Source organism: Talpa europaea (assembly GCF_964194135.1).
Source record: "Talpa europaea genome assembly, chromosome: 11".
Lineage (NCBI taxonomy): Eukaryota > Metazoa > Chordata > Mammalia > Eulipotyphla > Talpidae > Talpa > Talpa europaea.
This window is the reverse complement of record NC_140078.1, coordinates 76,612,554-76,629,866: the sequence shown is the minus strand read 5'-3', so window position 1 is coordinate 76,629,866 and position 17,313 is coordinate 76,612,554. Positions and strand designations below refer to the sequence as shown.

Below are 17,313 nucleotides of genomic sequence, written 5' to 3'. Positions count from 1 at the left end.
AAAACAGGACTGTGCTCTTGAAAATCATTTCTGGGGCCTCCCTGGTGGTGCAAGGGTTAAGATGCAACCTATGAAGCTGTCTGCAGTCCCTGCAGCATGAGTTCGATCCCCAGCCAGGGAGGTACCCACATGGTGCAGCAGACCTCTCCTGACTCACCCGCTGTTCCTCTCAACAGTGTATTTCAGTCAGTCTGCCTGTTCTGTTCCCCACTCTGTCTCTAGTGAATCCTCTCACCTCCTGTGCCTCTGGCCTGTACCCTGGTTCTTGTATGCATGGATAAATGAATCTTTAAAAAAAAATCATTTCTGGGTAGAGAGAATATAAAATCAAAACTGTAAAAGAAAAAATATAAAAGCAGTCTCACCTACAAACACAAATACCAAAACTCTAAATAAAATACTAGTAAACTACATTTTGCAATGCAAACTACAACCCAATATCTCTGATAAATATAGGTACAAATAGTCTCAAGAAAATATTAGCAAACCAAATTCAGCCACATTTTTAAAGGGTCAGATATCACAACCAAATAGGATTTCTCCCTGGGATACAAGTATGGTTCAATCCACACAAATCATTAAATTGGGATACCCCACAGTAATAGAATGAAGAATGAAAATCATAAGTTTTTCTCATAGATGCAGAAAAAGCACATGACAAAATTAATACTATTTCATGTTTTTTAAAAAAAAAATCCACTCTCAATAAATTGTGTATATAAGAAACACATCTCTATTTAATAAAGGCCACAGATGGCAAGCCCACAGCTACATCATACTCAATGGTGAAAGGTGGAAAGTTTTCCCTCTAACATCAGGAACAAGATAAGAATGTCTACTCTCATTATTCCTATTCAGCATAATACTAGAAGGTCTAGCCAGAGTAGTCAGGTAAGAAAAAGAAACAAAAGGCATCCCAATTGGAAAGAAAAAGGTAAATTTGTCTTCATTTAAGGATGATTTGATATTATATAGAGAAAATCTTAAAGAAACCTCACACCCAAAAAATACTTAAGACTGATTAATTTTTTTGAGAAACCTCCATACCATTTGCCTTAGCGGCTGTAAAATTTACATTTCCACCAACAGTACACAGAGTTCCCCGTTGTCCACATCTTCACCAAAATCTATTATTTCTTATCTTTTTGATAGCAGCCATTCCAACGGGTGTAAAGTGGTATCTCAATATGGTTGTAACTGCATTTCCCTGATGATTAGTGATGTGGCTCATCTTTTTATGCACCTGTTGTTGATTTGTACGTCTTCTTTGAAAAGTATCTATTCAGGTTCTTTGCCCATTTTAAGTTGGATTGTTTGCTTCTTTGCTATTGAATTAAATGGACTGTTTATATACTTTGGATATTAAACAGTCGTCACATAAATGATTTACAGATATTTTCCCCATTCTGTAGGTTGCATTTTCATTTTGTTGGTGGTTTTCTTTTCTGTGAAGAAGCTTTTTAATTTGATGTTTCCCTCTTTAGCTTTTTTTACTTGTGCTTTTGGTGTCATATCTAAAAAATTTTCAAGAGATATCTGCATTCTCGTGTTTATCATGGAATTATTCACAATCACCAAGATATGGAAACAAATGAGTATTCATCTATGGATGAATGGATAAAGAAGATAAAGGTGTGTGAGAGAGAGAGATCTAGAGAGGTAGATAGATAGATATCCAATAGACTATTATTCAGCCATGAGAAAAAAAATCCTATCAATATTTGTGATGTGTGGTCCTTGAGGGCATTATGCTAAGTAATATAAGTCAGACAAATACTGTATGATCTCACTTTTTATCTGTAGAATCTAAAAAGCCAAACTGATAGAAAAAAAGGTTAAAATGGTTGTTTTCAAGGGCTGCAGAGTAGAGGAAATCAAGAGATGTTGGTCAAAAGATTACAAACTTCCAAATTGAAATAATAAAATGCTACTTTGGTTTACAAATTGAATAATTAAAAGGAATAACAATTGACGTTAATAAGAATGCTGGGGAAATGGGCAGTCTATTACACACAAAATAGAGGGCGCACATATTAGCACATTGGTAACTTGGTAACTTAAAGCAATCAAAGTATGATACCCTTTGATCAGGCAATTGTACTTTCAACCATTTATCCTAAAGAAAAACTGATAAGCGTTGTATTTTTATCTTATAAATTTCCAACAACAAGGGACTCGTAGGAAAACAGAGAGGATGAGATCCCCAAAACAGGTGGGACATTGGCATTGGAATATTAAGGACAGATTGGTCAGATACAAATAACTGAGTAATTTTGATGTCAGAAAATTGAGGGGGTTTTGTTTTATGTTCTGTTTTCCTCCTCTCTCTACTTCTCTGAACTCGAAGACTCGTGTGTCTTCTGAAAGTCAGAGAATAGTGGAATTGGGATTTTAGGATTATAGAGAGGGTTAAAAGTAACTCTTATAAAGAACAGGAGAGAAATCAACTCCCCAAGCAGTAAGGAAGGCCCAATGACTGTGAATATGTACCTGGGATAGAAAGAGCCTATAAAGGCATCCAAAAACATTGAATGAAGATAAATGCAAAATAAAAAATATGTTCTATTGGAAGAAAAGATTATTAGTAGCAGGTCTGCTAATAAATACACATCAGCAGCTTCCAGGTTGGTAAACGTGTGCAGACCGTGGGGAAGACAGCTCACCTGCTGGGAACTCCTGATTTATAGCCAATAGGTCACGAGCACAGTATAAATCTGGAGCTCGCCACAGACATGAAAGTTGAGGAGGAAGGTCATGGGGACCTGTAACTGGTTGGTCAGAGACATGGGCTTGCCTGGGGCATCTGAAGGTGTTGGGCAGTCTTGGAAGACTGGGCCCTTCACCTTTGGTATCTCACGCTGTCTCCAGGTAGTTGGTATTAGAATTTAGAATTTAGAATTTAGAATTTAGCTGTCTCCAGGTAGTTGGTGTCCTAGAATTGCTTGTTGGCATGAGGGAGCCTCAGCACCCATCCCATCTGGAAATTGGACAGCATGGAACACTTTACCAACAAAGCAGCAAATGAGTTTCCTGGGGCTGGGATAAAGTGATAAAGTGTCCAGAGGCAACGGCATATGCAGATCTAAAAAGTGCTGCATGTCAAACAGCTCAGCTATGAGTGAACATGATGTGCCTGGAAAACTGGTAGAAGACTGTGATGAAAAAGATACTGCTGTAGAAGACTCGTGTGGAAGGTTTGAATAAAATAAATTCAAGAAGTGTGAGACTGGAAATAAAATCAAGCAATCTACATCATTCTGCTTAATTATCCAACACAGTTCAAGTGGTCCTGGGATTCACATTGGAATTTCTCCCTTCAGGAATTTCTAGTTTAGCCATTAATTTGCCATAAAATAAAATTTGCAGGTGAACCTCAAGTCAGATTGGGGGATAGGAGTGAGTAAAATGAAAACTAATTCCATCCATAATAGAAACAAAAATGTGAAGTTAAAACTTAAGAAAATGCAGATCTCCAAGAAACCTAGCAGTTTGTTGGTGTAAAAGATAGTGTGAAGATGAATTCTTCCAAAATTTGGGCAGAAATTTAATGTAATGCAAATCAACATCCAAACCAGATTTAAAAAAAAAAAAAAACTTTTTAAGATGATTCAAAAAGCCATCTGATGTGACACTAAAACTTTGGTGGTAGGTGAGTGAAGCATATACACACATCAAGATGTGAAGCTGTGCCTCTGAAATTATGTGATTTTGTAAATGAATGGTACATCAATAAAATTTGAAATTCTGATTAAAGAAATAATAACAAAGTTTTAAATCATCTAATAGGCTAAAGTCAAGCGTAACTTGGAAGTGTTTAGAAAAAAATAAGAGCAATGAAGAGGACCGATCTATTAAGATATTAGATTATGTTTTAAAGACATAGTCGTTAAATTTGTGAAATAGTCATACAAGATGTAACAAAATAGTTTTGAAGTAAACCTAGGATATATTAAAACAACTCACATTTATCTCATGACTCCAACCCACCTTTCACCCCCGGTCAGGAAGAGAATGCTTCTTAATAAATGGTGTTGGGATAAAAAATACTCAGTTGTTCTTTTAGGGAGATGAGGATCTTAGTGAGAAGAGACTATCTTTAATTTTCATTCCAATGAAAAAGTGCCTGGCTCTTCCTGCTTGGCAGGCCTAGCAATCCACACAGGCCACAATAAAGAACAACACGTCATCTTCTCTTGTGAGAGGGGTTGGCACCAGCTCTAGGCTTTCGATCCCGCTGTTCATTTGCCATCTATTCAACAAGTTATTGTCGAACTATTCTAGTAGCTGTAGTACAGTAGGTTTAAGAGGGGACAGTCCCTTGCTCTTGTGGAATTTATCTTCTGTTGGAGGAGACAGCTAATAAATATTCAAAAACATTTAGGGAAAGTTGTCCAATAGTGGTAAGAGCTGTGCAGGTGAATGGCGGCACTGCTAGGAGGAGTGGACAATGAGGAGTACAGGAACCAGATCCAGACCTTTCTGTCGCTCTCTTTTTTTTTTTTTTTAAGATTGATTTATTTATTTATACAAGCACTGGGTACAGTCAGAAGCGCGGGAGGGTGAGAGAATTCACCAGAGCCAGAGCGGGGAACAGAACAGGTAGACTGACGAAGAAATACACCACTGAGGGGAGCAACGGGCATGGCAGGAGAGGTCTGATGCATCATGTGGGACCCTCGCCAGCGGCTGGGTATCGAACCGGTGCTGCAGAGGCTGCAGGCAGCTTCTCAGCCCAGCGCTCAACCGCTACGCCACCAGGGGAGGCCCCAGATTTTTCTGACCCAAGTGTCTTTTGGACAGAGACCTGAAAGACAAGGGAAGTCAGGCAAAAATCTATAGGAAGGGCTTTTCAGGAACAGGAATACATGCAAGGTCTGAAGGTGGCAATGACCTTGACAAATTCAAGGAACAATTTAATGAGCCAGGGTGGCCAGAGCAACCGGGCCATGGGGAGAGTGGTGGGAGAGATGAGAGAAAGTGGGGGTCTGAGTACTCATGACTGCATGGGCCACACAGAGAACTTCTGATTTTATTCTGGACAAGATGGGAAGCACCTGGAACGGTTTCGGCAGAGAAGTAACGGGGAGGATCTTACATTGACAATGACAAGATAACCTGGCTGCCCTGTGCCACCTCCTTTCCAAGTGAATTTGGAAGGTGGTTTTCTGTTTCACTGAACTTCAGAACAGAGTGCCTTCCTTGGTGGCACCCCAGTTGCCACCACCAGTGGGGAGATGCTTCTAAAGAGTATCAGGAAGTATTTTTCTGAGCAACATACTTTTGTATTAAAAACACAAAAAAGATTGATGACCGTGATCACCTCCCCTGCCAGGAAGGGACCTCCTGCCTGCTCTACAGCTACCTGGGCAGGTGTGATGAAGGTCATGGCCCCAGCATTTCCTCCTCTGTCACTCTCCCCTGGTCCTGAAGTGGCCTCCCCCAGGTGACTTACATCAAACAACAGGTCTCACCCAAGGAAGGCAAGAAAATGACCTCAGGGAAACCATACAGACCAGAGGCTTGAATTCTAGAACTACACTGCGAAAGCACATTTCTAAAAATTCATTGATATCATCACCACTTGAAAAAGAGAATTGTATTTCTCTCATCAATGACCTTGACCTTCAAAGCCAATATGATTTAAGAACCCAGCTGTTCCTAGAGGTCAGTTCTCCAACCTCCTCCATCCAAGTGTAATCGGTTCAGTTTATTTCAGATGCTAATTTATTAGATTCTGCTCCAATTTCCTTCCAGTTCTGAGACACCCTCTTTCATCCAGTCACTCTTCAGGGACTGGAGTCTGTTCGTGGAGAATGTATTTTGACGAGTTGTAGAGGCATCGCTGAGCTCCTTATGTTTCATGAGAACTGAAACATATTTGCATTGAATTTTCTAGCAGATTTCTGTCAGCTATTTAGGAGGACATATGGAGTTTCTTTTCTTACCTTTGAAATGAAAAAAAAAAAAAACATGAAATCAGGGCATTTGGACAAATTTCCCTGCTTGCTCTGGTAGTCTGATAGCAGCATTTCATGAAGCCAAGACAGCATCTGTAATATGGGACCGAAAATAACCAGTGGACCGTGAAGTCTGGGTCACACTTGGAGCAGCTGGTCATTAGGGTTTCATTCCTTTCCATTTGATTGTTCTCAAAGGCTCCCTCCAGGTAGGCTTGGTGAGACTCCAGCAGAAGCTTGTCACTCCCAGTGCTCAAGGATGTCCTGTGGCTGGTGGTTGGTGAGCCAAATCCAGGAGCTTTATTTTGATTGATGCCAATTAATAGAAGCTGCAGAACAAGCTGAGCATTCCCTGTATTAGCCCTTCTTACTTACTCATTTTTTTGTTCATGGATTTGATTATTTAATCCTGTTGTGCTCCTGCTTCACTTTCCACAGTCAGTCAAGTCTGGATGACGTGTCCGGGGGAGGTGTGACAGGTGGGCAGGCTAGTGGGCTGCAAGGACCAGAGTCTCTGGCCCATGTCCCAGCTCTGCATCTTTTTTATGGAACCTTACTTTCTTCATCTCTAAAGATATATTAAAACATGTTAAGTTGTGGTGAGGGTTACGTGAAACTCCAACAAGCCTAGAGTGCTGTCTGCCTCTGGATGAACCCACATTAGCTCTACACTGGACCCCTTCTTCTTCCCCTCCTAAGGGGTCATTCAGGCGAAGGTGGGCCCCAGAGGTGTTTTATGCAACTGCTGGAAGGCTTTTCTGCTCTACTTGTAATTCCTCCTTGAGAGTCACCCCTCTGTGTCGCAACAAGTCTTAGAAGCTCCCAGTTAACAGCACTTGCTGCTGCTTGGGACACCTCTTGTCCCCTAGGAGTCTCTTAAGAGCACTCATTTATCACGGGGCTGACAGGAGGACTGCGGCATCCACATTTTTATCATTTTCTTATTTCTAAAATCAACTTCGAGAGTTGTAGCCCTCAACAAATGACTTGGAGGTTATTCCATTTTGGCATTTGGTGATCACCCTGCCTCTTGAATTATGAAGAAGAAGTATTGAAATATCATATTTTTTCTTATTTCAAAAGCCTACTGAACCCATTTTTCCATTCTGGTATTTAAATCTCCTCAATGGTACCAGTTTCTTCCAGGTCACTCAACTGGAATGCACTGCAGCATCTTGCCACAGCTACACTCACCCGCACTCTTTTAGTTCTCCTTCCAGTTTATTCCACTTTTCATCTTTTCATTCCCACTGCAGCTGCCCAGCCTCAGGCCCTATGACCTTCGATTCAAACTGCAGTAATAGTTCCTGCCATTTCTCTGATTCTCCCTGGCCCTAAGTCTGCCCCTCCTGTGGCGGAAAAGCTTAAAGCCTCTTGGGTTGGCAGGCTAAGAACCTGGGCTTTGAAATCAGGCTGACCTGCATGCAAAGCCCAGCTTTGGGGCAAATCACACCACCTCTGTGAACCTCATCACCTCTCTAAATTCCTCACCTGTCAAGTAGAGTGAGCCTAGTACTTCATGGAGGGTGGACAAGAGGCTGAAATGAGGCCAGATGAATCAAGTGCTTATCCCAGAGCCGGGCACCCCCAGAGCACTCAGTAAGTGACAGCTCTTGACCCCACAATGAAACCCCGCAGTGTCACCTGATTGCCAGTAAACCAACCTTGCACTCAGGCTTGGCATTCAGGGCGCTGTGAGGCCCCGCCCCTGCCTCCCTTTTCCCAGCTGCCCCTGGGGCTGTAGGTCGTCCCTGTGCTCGCCTTGCCATCCCACCTCCAAGACCCGTGTTTTGGGCCTTAAAATATTTTCTTCAGCTGGGAGTACCCTCCTGCATCTTTTCTATTTCTCCATGTCTTTCTTATGCTTCCAGACAAACCCCAAAGCCACGAGCTGGTGAGCCTGCTTGCCCCTTTGCAGGTCCTCAGCCAGTGGGTCACATGCAGGGAGGGACTGTCCTCCGCCTTCCCCCCAGCCCTGCTGTCTGCGGACAGGGACTGTGCCTTACCCACTTCACACCCTCTGCCGACCCCTGCAGTGCCTGGCAAAGCAAGTGCTTCCTGGAAGCTTAAATTAGTGAGGATGTGAATAGTGAGAGCCTGCTTTGTGCCATTCCTCAGCTAGGCGGTGGCATGCTTTATTTCGTTACATATAGTACCTGGGGCTCAGTCTGTCCCCGGTAAAAGGGACATGCTGGGTCTCTGTCTGTTTCTTGTTACTCATTGAAATCGTAACAACAGTTTGGAAAATAAAGACCTCCCTCCCTTGCTCCCTCCCTCGCTCCCTCACCCCTTTCCTCCCCCTCTCTGTCATTTCCTCACACGGCACATTTTGTATTCTGATACTATGTCCTCCCTTTTTGGTGATAGGTTAGCCCTTCTTTGTGAAATTCTGGTAGTGGTGGGCAACAGCAGATCATAGTGGCTTCTTTTTAAAAGTCTTACTTGGCAACAGCAAAAAGCTGGGGGAAAGAGCAGCAAAATTTTTTGGTATAGAACAGTAAAAAACATTCTTCAGTACACCAAGTAGACGAGGAAAGCTATTTCAGGAACACCATGGCTAATGGCAGGTGTCTAAGTCTCTGGGCACTACTGGCCGTTACCCAGCAGGGTGGTGCCCAGACACTGTGTGAACACTGGACACTCTCGTGTTTAGTTCATTCTCCCGAGAACTCCTTGAACTCCATGGTGTGATCTCTGTTTCACAGCTGAGGCTCAGAGAGGTTATTTGCCCAAAGCCAGACAGTATAACCTGAATTCCCAATGCCTCGTGGTCTGGTGTGTGCAATGAGGTGGTCATGCTAGCATCAGTCCCCACTGGGAGAGGACAATATCACACACAGACACACACACACACACACACACACACACACCCCATCTCTTCCATTATTGGAGGAGTCCTGAGGAAAGGTTCCCCCACGTGTTCATGCTTAGAACCCTTACTGCTGTCTGGGGAGGAAGCCCTTGGAGGACAGGCCACTGCTGCCCAATCTACCCTAAGAGCCAAGCTGACCAGTGTCTCTGGATCAGGCTCTGGATCAGCAAGACCAGGGCCAATAAGTGACTTTTAAGGACCCAGGCCCCAGTGCCTCATGGGCGCCTTCTCCATAAAAACATTTAAAGGTCACAGTTTATAACTGTGTGCTGTGAATGTTAATATGTTAATGTATTAAAACATGTTCCTGGACCTAAGAGTGCTTTTTTTTCTTTCAATTTTAAAATAAAATAATTCCATCCATCCCTAAAAGAATGGTAGGCACTAGGCTTCAAGCCTGCTGTGCCTGATGGGCAAGAAGGCCCTTTGCAAGACCCCTGAGGGGCAGCCCCTTGCCACTGCCCCTTCCTGCTTCATGGAGTGACCCATGGGCCTGGACACTCACTGCTTGCTTCCGCAGCTCATAAAAACAAGACTGTCGGGCCTCCCCGGTGGCGCAGCGGTTGAGCGCTGGGTTGCGAAGCTGTTCGCGGCCTCTGCGGCACCAGTTCGATCCCCGGCTGCTCCCCGGCCACCGGAGGAGGGTCCCGCATGGCGCGCAGACCTCTCCTGCCGCCCGCTGCTCCCCTCAGCAGTGTGCTTCGGTCCTTCTGCCTGTTCTGCAACCCGCTCTGGCTCTGGTGCCCGCTGCTCCCCTCAGCAGTGTACTTCGGTCCTTCTGCCTGTTCTGCAACCCGCTCTGGCTCTGGTGAATTCTCTCACCCTCCCACGCTTCTGAGTGCATGTATAAACAAAACAAACAAACAAATAAATAAATAAATAAAACATGCCTCTATTTAAAAAAAAAAAAATCTTTAAAAAAAAAAACAAAAAAAAAAAAAACAAGACTGTCGATGTCCCTTCAGCTTCAACCTCCTTTTAGCCTTTTTGGTGGTGTTATAGGCATCAGAACATTCTCCAAGTAGAGCTAGGAAAATTCCTTTTCTGCTCCACATATCTGAACACACCATTGAATTCTCAAAACTTTCCCCCACATTATATTAGATTATACCATATCAAAATTTATCATCCATCAAGTCACATAAATAGATACGCCAGGCCCAGTGCAATACAAGCAGGCAGGCGCTGTGTCTGTTTTGGCCCAGCTGAGACAGGCAGACTCACGTGCACGGGCCCAAGGGTTGAGAGCTAGGGCTGGAATCAGCTCTCATGGTTCCACAGTGTTCTCTTTTTGTTAAGCTGGCATCTAATGAGCTCCTGCTGCTCACATGTTCACGAGCTTGAGATATTCTGGTAAAGAGCATTCCTGTTTACTCCAGCTCCAAGTGAGTTTGTGTTTCTTTGTCCAGCACAAAGCTTTGTAATAAGGGATGACACGGGAAAAAAATCTCAGGAGAATTTGCAAAGATTGCTACTCGACAGGTATACTTAGGGTTTAGAATAAAAATATTTTCTTCTTGGGCCTCCCTGGTGGTGCAAGGGGTTGAGCACCACACTATAAAGTAATCCACAGCCTCTGCAGCATAAGTTCATTCCCCGGCCAGCCAGAGAGAAACCCATATGGCGCAGCAGACCTCTCCTGACTTGCCAGCTCCTCCCCTCAGCAGTGTATTTCAGTCATTCTGTCTGTTCTGTCCCCCACTCTGTTTCTGGTGAATCATTCGCTCACCCCACACCTCTGGCCTGTACCCCAGCTCTTGTATGCATAAATAGATAAATCTTTAAAAAAATATTCTTTAAAATTCTTTAGACTCAAAATCTCCCCTCTGCCAACACTTTGCATTCTTGGGAAAACAGTTTATAAGGAAGAGCAAATGGAGGGAGAATATGCTTCTAGCAACTTGTCTTAAAGGAAGAGAAAGCACTTGGGGACAGGATAGAGAGACTGTTGGGGATAGTGAGACAAAATGCTAGTGAAGTCTTTCTCTGCACTGTGGTCGCTAGAAAGAAGAAACAATGCAGCTGGGATTTGTGACGTGGGATTTATAGTCTGGTTGTCTTTCTTGGGTCCAGTGTGGCAGAGCCCCAACCTCAGCATAGCACATAACTGTCTGGAAGGTTTGCTGAAGTCACCGTCCTCTCAATGGTCAGACTTAGGCAGGACGCCTGCGTCAGCGTAAAGGATGACACTTGCTCACTGTCTCACTCGTGGGTGATGGGGAACACTGCACCCTCGTGTGCACTGTTGGCTTCCAGCCCCTGTGTTTGTGAAATTGACAGGGATGTGAGTTCCCGGTGGGGCTGTGACACAGACCAAACTCTAGAAGTGGACACTCAGGGACTCAACAGTGACCATGTGGTCAGGAGTCTGAGGACATGCACCAGAGCAGACACAGCCCCTGGTGGGTCAATGAGCGAAAGTATTTTCCACCTGCAAACATGGCCTACACAGAGCTTTTCCAAAGGGAATCACGGTGGATCTGGCATGTAATAAAATTTGTTGTTTAATTTGTATTTCTTTGATCCCTAGGAGGTTCAGTTTCCTACTGTGTGGGCTCATTGGCCATTTTCATTCCCTCATCTATGGGTTCCTCAACTACCAGTGCCCTTGAGGTCAACTGCCCTGCACTGTAACAGTAGAGCTTCTCCACTTCCACTCTCCTTCCTTGATGCCAATGAACTGTCACATGTGATCCATCTTATAGTTAACATTTGGAGTTTTGCTGTTCACTGAATCGAGAGCTCTCTCTGGCTCTCTGTCGTGCTCTGTTTGTGCCATTCAGCTCCTGTCTGGGGCTGTAAGCAATAGAAACAAAAGAATCCTCTAGCTTTTCATTTCTCCCACACACGGGGCTCCCTGCCAGCACCCCTAAGTCCCCACCAGCTTTTGATCTAAACAAAACCCTGTCCAGTGCTAAATATAGCTTTATTTAACCTAACTGTAGAATTTGTACTTTCAAATCTGGACTGGGCAGGGAACAGAACATTTACATAGCAAGTCACTGTCAGCCCTGTAACAAATCTAATCCTGTTCATCAGGCCAGTAAATAAACTGAGGAACAAGGAGGTTAGGTGTCCTTCTACCTACAGCTAACTAAAGCCCAGTTATTGTAACTCCCAGTAGGTTCACTGTCCACTCCCACCCCCTCCTCTGAGCAAACAGCCCCTTCATTCCTAGGTGACAGACAAGAAACTCTTGGTTCTCTCCAGATGGGATTAATCCCCTCCCTGTGCCTGTCAGTCCAGTTTGTGTTTCCCAGTAGAGAACAAAACTGGGACACCAATAAATGAGAACCTGTTCAGTTTTCATGTGATTTTTTTCAGTCATTTCTCCCAGCTGGAGTCTAGTTCCCTTCTGAAGTGGCTCAGGTCTTTAACCAGACCACAGACCTTCCAGGAAAAGCTGTAGTGCTCTCCACGGACAGCTGCCAGGACTCCTCACCCTGCCCTAATGGCAAATGCAAGTGCTTCAGGAGCCAGGAGAGTGCATCAGCATGTCACGTGGCTTGGGTCAGGCTAAGAGGCAAGGCTTCATTCGTTATCTGCAGCCTAATCCCAGCAACTGTAACTGACTGCACACTCTAGGCCCTCAAAATATGTAGAATAAATGGCAGGGATGACAGAGAACTGAGAAATGCGTATCCCACAGGAGGCATTTTATTAAAAAAAAAAAAAATGCCTCTGGCCTATATTGATTTCCAGGCTGCAACTCCTGTGACTGAGTCAACAAGGCTATGGATAGAGTGGAACAGTGGCCGCCAGGCAACATTAACATGTGGCTTGGATATTTTATGTCCAGTGGGAATCAGGCTGCAGACAACTCTGTTGAAGCACATCTTAAGTCCTTCCCGTTAATAACCTTGGCCCCCTCCTGACCCTGGCCTCGGAGATTTGTGTACATTTGCACACCTTTCCTTCCACTGTGTTGTCTCTACCTTTTTTTTTTTAATCTCTTAGACATAGGTCTCTCTTTTCAAAAGACAAGCAAAAGTACCTCTTCTACCAAATAAGACATGTACTCTCTAAATACATGTTTTATTTACTAAGGGAAGGGTAACAAATCTGCTTTTAACCATGTAATGTTGCCTTTTTTTAAAAATGGAATTAAGCAAATAGTAGCAGCTGCTTTATGCCAAAATAATTGTGAGTCTAATTCATTTCCAAAATCTGCCACACGGAGTTATAGGGCCCTGGAGCATGGGGGTGGCCTCTGTGAGTTTCTCTAAAGGTCAAGAGTTAGCCCTGGCTGCTCTCTTGTGCTCTGCCCTTATTCTGTTGGGTCTCTGTCACCTCACACCCATCCTATTCTTCTGAAAGCCCAGATCCTTTTTTTTTTTTTTTTCGGTTTCCTGAATCAAAAGAACTGTGGCCAGTCAAGCAGCTGTTGTAGAATAGATGGGCTGGGCAGAGCCCTCCGTGACCCTCTGATGGGCTGGCAGCTCAGAGGCTGTGTGCCCGAGCATGCTAGCCCAGAGCCAGCTCTGGACTGTGGACTCAGCCCCAGTCCTGTCACTGAGACACTCTGATTCTCTAGTGAAGTGGGAAGGCTGGCGAAAACATGCTTTTGTGAGACAAACCTGCAGAAGAATCACTCAGAGGAACTAACTTTGTAATGCCCAGTCCTAGCTACATGGGTGTTTTAGGCAGGATAGATGAGTCAGATAGGTACCTTATAAAGTATCAAAGGCATTAAAATTCCAGGTTTCTTGGAATCATTTTACTGGTCAAAAACCAAAACCAAAATCCCATGCCTGTGGGCCATATCTGGCTTCCAATTTACAAACCCTGTCTGTGATGGCTAAACAATATGGAGCAGAGGTAGGAAGAAACCCAGGGCCTCAGACAGCCCTGGTCTCCACGACAGGCCACTCAGCATGGTGATGGATATAAAACTATAAGCAATGAGCAGAGGACTTCGTAGCTTCAACCTGACCTCTCCTTCCTTCCTCCCAAGAATCTGATCATTCATTGTGAGTCAGAGAAGCTGGGGCAAATCAAACCAGTTCTCCATGAAGGTCCATTAAGCTCCCTCCCATGTGTAGCCCTTGTAACTTTTCATGCCTTCAGCACACTGATGTTTGTTCTGTGTGTTATAATGGAATCGATCTCATGATAGCACCATGATAATGTAGAATTTCCATGTCATTGTTAATGTGCTGTTCTTGTCTTCTGTCCCCTTCTGTCATTGGACCAAACAGAAGTATTCTGCTGTTTCTCTCTGCAACATCTCCACAGAAGTCCTGAAAGTCATCAATGCCACCGAGGAGTTGCTAGCTGAGTCTGCGGGTCCCTGGGAGTGCCCACCTGTCCCTCCTGACAGAGAGAAGGGGATGTTTCCTCTGGGGACAGACCAAGTGAGACTGGATGAGCAGCTGACTTCCCTGGAAGAAAACGTAAGCCACTGGGATGTGTGTGTCTAGGGTAAACATGCAAAGAAGCAGCTTATGAAATTGTAACTTAACACAAAGAGTGCAAGGTCACATACACACACCCCAGTCACCACCACAGCATATATCTTCCCAGGAAGGGTCTTGGATTAGGTTCCCCAGAAGCAGATCCGAAGGTGAGGATTTGCATAAAAGTGATTTATTAGGGAAATATTCTGTTTTATGATCTCAGATAATGCAAACATGTGATCTTAAGGCATAACTTCATCCTGATCCTGCAGGGAGCTCTGAGGTATAGGTTGCAATGTGAATTGTCCTGACCTTAGGCAAAGGAAGGATGCTTCATTCTCTCTGCATGCAGGCGATTGTCAGTTCCCATGACACACTTAAATTTGACATTGTCTGGAAGAGAAATGGGAGTGAGACAGGGGCGCAATCCCCCCCAGGGTGGGAACCAGTTATAAACCCCTGAAGACTGGGCCTGCTGTCTTTCAGGTCTATAGCCCTAGCCAGTGACCCAGAGCCAATGCCCCATGAATATTTATCTGCTGTGTGATTATATCAGATGAATGAAATTCCTTTAAAAGAAATGTTTTGCTCATGATTTGCAGGTCTCTTATCTTTAAATATGTTCATTAAGCAGTTTATTCCATGCCAAAAGTCCCTAAAATGTTCCTAATCCTAGACACACACAAAAAGTTTAAAGCTATGGTCCACCAGGAGAGGGATTTTTTTTTTTTTTTTTACAAAGTATAGTATCAAAAAGATTTACAGTGCATAAAATAATCCAGATTTAAATGATGATGGTCAGTTCCCATGACACATAAAGAAAAGATAGTGTGCCCCTCACCCCCCACAAAGAGCATGTTGAAAATGCAGTAGCCTTGTCGGAGTTTTCATTCTATAAGATCCTGCTGTTGTTCATTAAGTTTCTTTTCTTGGACTCATTAACACTTTCAGTTCAAAACACACCCATTGATTCAAGAGGTCAGAAGCCCCAGCAGGGACATGAGCAAAAAAAGGTTCCATTCTCCTGTCCATACCTCTCAGGGGGCTCTCCTGTTCCCAAAGAATTATCTGCCTTCCTCCTCCTTCCCTTCCCTCAACCAGCTTTTCAAATCTCACCTCAGAAGAAATCCATCTCTGTGCCTTTGAATTCTGTGGGTCTTTGAATCAGAGGAGATATGAGTCTTTTCTTCAGTCTTCAGTTCCCACATCACAGTGCCACAGGCAGGTTGCTTTGTTCTGCCGTTTCTCGAATGGAATCCAGTTGAGTGGCAGGAGAGGCAAAGGCCTGGTTCTTAAAGTGGCCTCTTGTGCAGCTGGCTCAATGGAACCCTGACTTCGGTCTGTCTGTGTTGTGGAGCTCGCTCCTTCATTCCTCAGCTGCCTTTCTCCTTTGTGCTGAGGAACCCGGGGACTATCAGAAATAGAAATGTTGACTCTTATTCTTATCCTCAGAACATTGGCTATGGCAGGCCCAAACTCTGAGATAAAAGAGAATATTCATTTAAGAATATTCTCTAAAAATACTTCTGCAAAAAAAGAGTGGGGGCCCATTAGCCTAGGTAAAGGACTATGGGTGCTTGGGTGGTGGGGCTGGGGTGGTGACATACACCTGAGGACGTGTGAACCTATTCGCCTAAATCATATACAGTGTTGTAAACCAGTTATATCAATGAAGGAAAAAAAAATGCAGATTTCAGAGGTACATAAGATAAAACTAAAAAGATAACATTCATATGTCAAATCTCCTGTTTTCATAAATTGCCTTGTTAATCTGCTTATAGGGTAGAGCATGAAGATTTTAGAATTCCTTGTCTCTCAGCTTTGACATCTCTCACCTGCTGCCTGGTATTAATGTGTGGAATCAATTCTTGTCACCCGCAACACAGGAGGAACTCAGGGTCCCCCATCCTGCATACACAGAGGAGTCTCTGTTCTTTGGATTGAATGCTTGGGTCTCTGTGTTTGGAGCTCTTGTGGAGAGCTGTGAAGCTCAGAGCTCTATTGTGCCTGCTGGGATCTGATTAAGAGAGGAGAGTCTCAGGAAGGGACAACTAATGTAGGTATGGGTGAGGTTAAGGGAAGCAGGGGAGGAAGTGGTCACCACCCCTAGGCAGTGTAGCCCAAGGAGAACTGGGACCTGGAAAAGTGCCCCCTAGTGGCATGTTACCACATTCCCTTCCACAGGGGAACAGAGGCAGTGTCTTCTGCCTTTGAGTCCTGGTGGTGTCTCCTGCTGGTCAAACCCATCCCTGCCTACAAGAGAGCCTTGATGATAAAGTACCTACAGGCCAGCTTCACAGAAACAGAGCAGGGCAGAGAAAGGTAGAAAATGGATGAGTCAACAGAAAACAACTGGCATGACCTCTCTCAGACCTGGGGTGAATACCAGAGCCTTGTGGATTTATGCAAGGTTGGCAGGATGTTCGCCCTCCTACCCCGAACTGAGGATCCTTCTCATTCTCATCTTTGCTAAAAGACAGAGGAAGGCTGGAAGACCCCACAATTCCCAGCCATAGAGACAATGGAGGGACAGTTCCAAACTCCCTTCTGGCTCTGTCATATAACTCAGCAACAGGAAACATGTTAGGAACTGCCCCCACAGACAGCCTAGCTCTGCCACAGTATCCAGCACCAGGCAGAGGATGTGGGACCTCCTTCTCAGGCTCTTAGGCAACCACAGCCAGAAGAGGAGGTGTACTACAGCTTGTGGAGGTGGTCATGGTCACTCAAGTAAGGCTCTGCCCTCAAAGAGCAAGAAGAGAAATACTATCTATTATGCTCTAACCTAGAGTGTATTTCATGGAAGTCAAGTCCCATAAGACATTCTAAAACCAAATAAATTTAAGAAATCTCTCTTCTTTTTCTAGGAAAATTGAGATGCATATTAGGATTTTAAAGACTGAGAAATCCTGCAGTAAAGAAGGCTGTTTATGTTCTTTAGCCTAAAAAGAATGACCACAAATTCCATCCTTAATGAAACCAAACACCTATAATTGTGCCTTGAACCAATTTAAGAAAGTCTTATTGAACCAGGAACCAGTTAATGGGATCAGAGGCATGACTGAGTTGAGTTTGGAGAGGACTTAGA

At 44.2% G+C, this 17,313-nt stretch overlaps 1 protein-coding gene across 1 annotated transcript in view; it reads left to right on the top strand.

Annotated features, from left to right (window-relative positions):
• The window catches only part of MYRIP (myosin VIIA and Rab interacting protein), a gene marked incomplete at both ends in the record, with an annotated part of 202,427 nt that overhangs the window by 170,801 nt on the left and 14,313 nt on the right, over window positions 1-17,313 (top strand). The window contains one exon of the mRNA XM_084248331.1: window positions 14,028-14,222. Within this exon, the coding sequence (XP_084104457.1) occupies window positions 14,028-14,222 (195 nt within the window). The remainder of the gene's footprint in view (window positions 1-14,027; window positions 14,223-17,313) is intronic.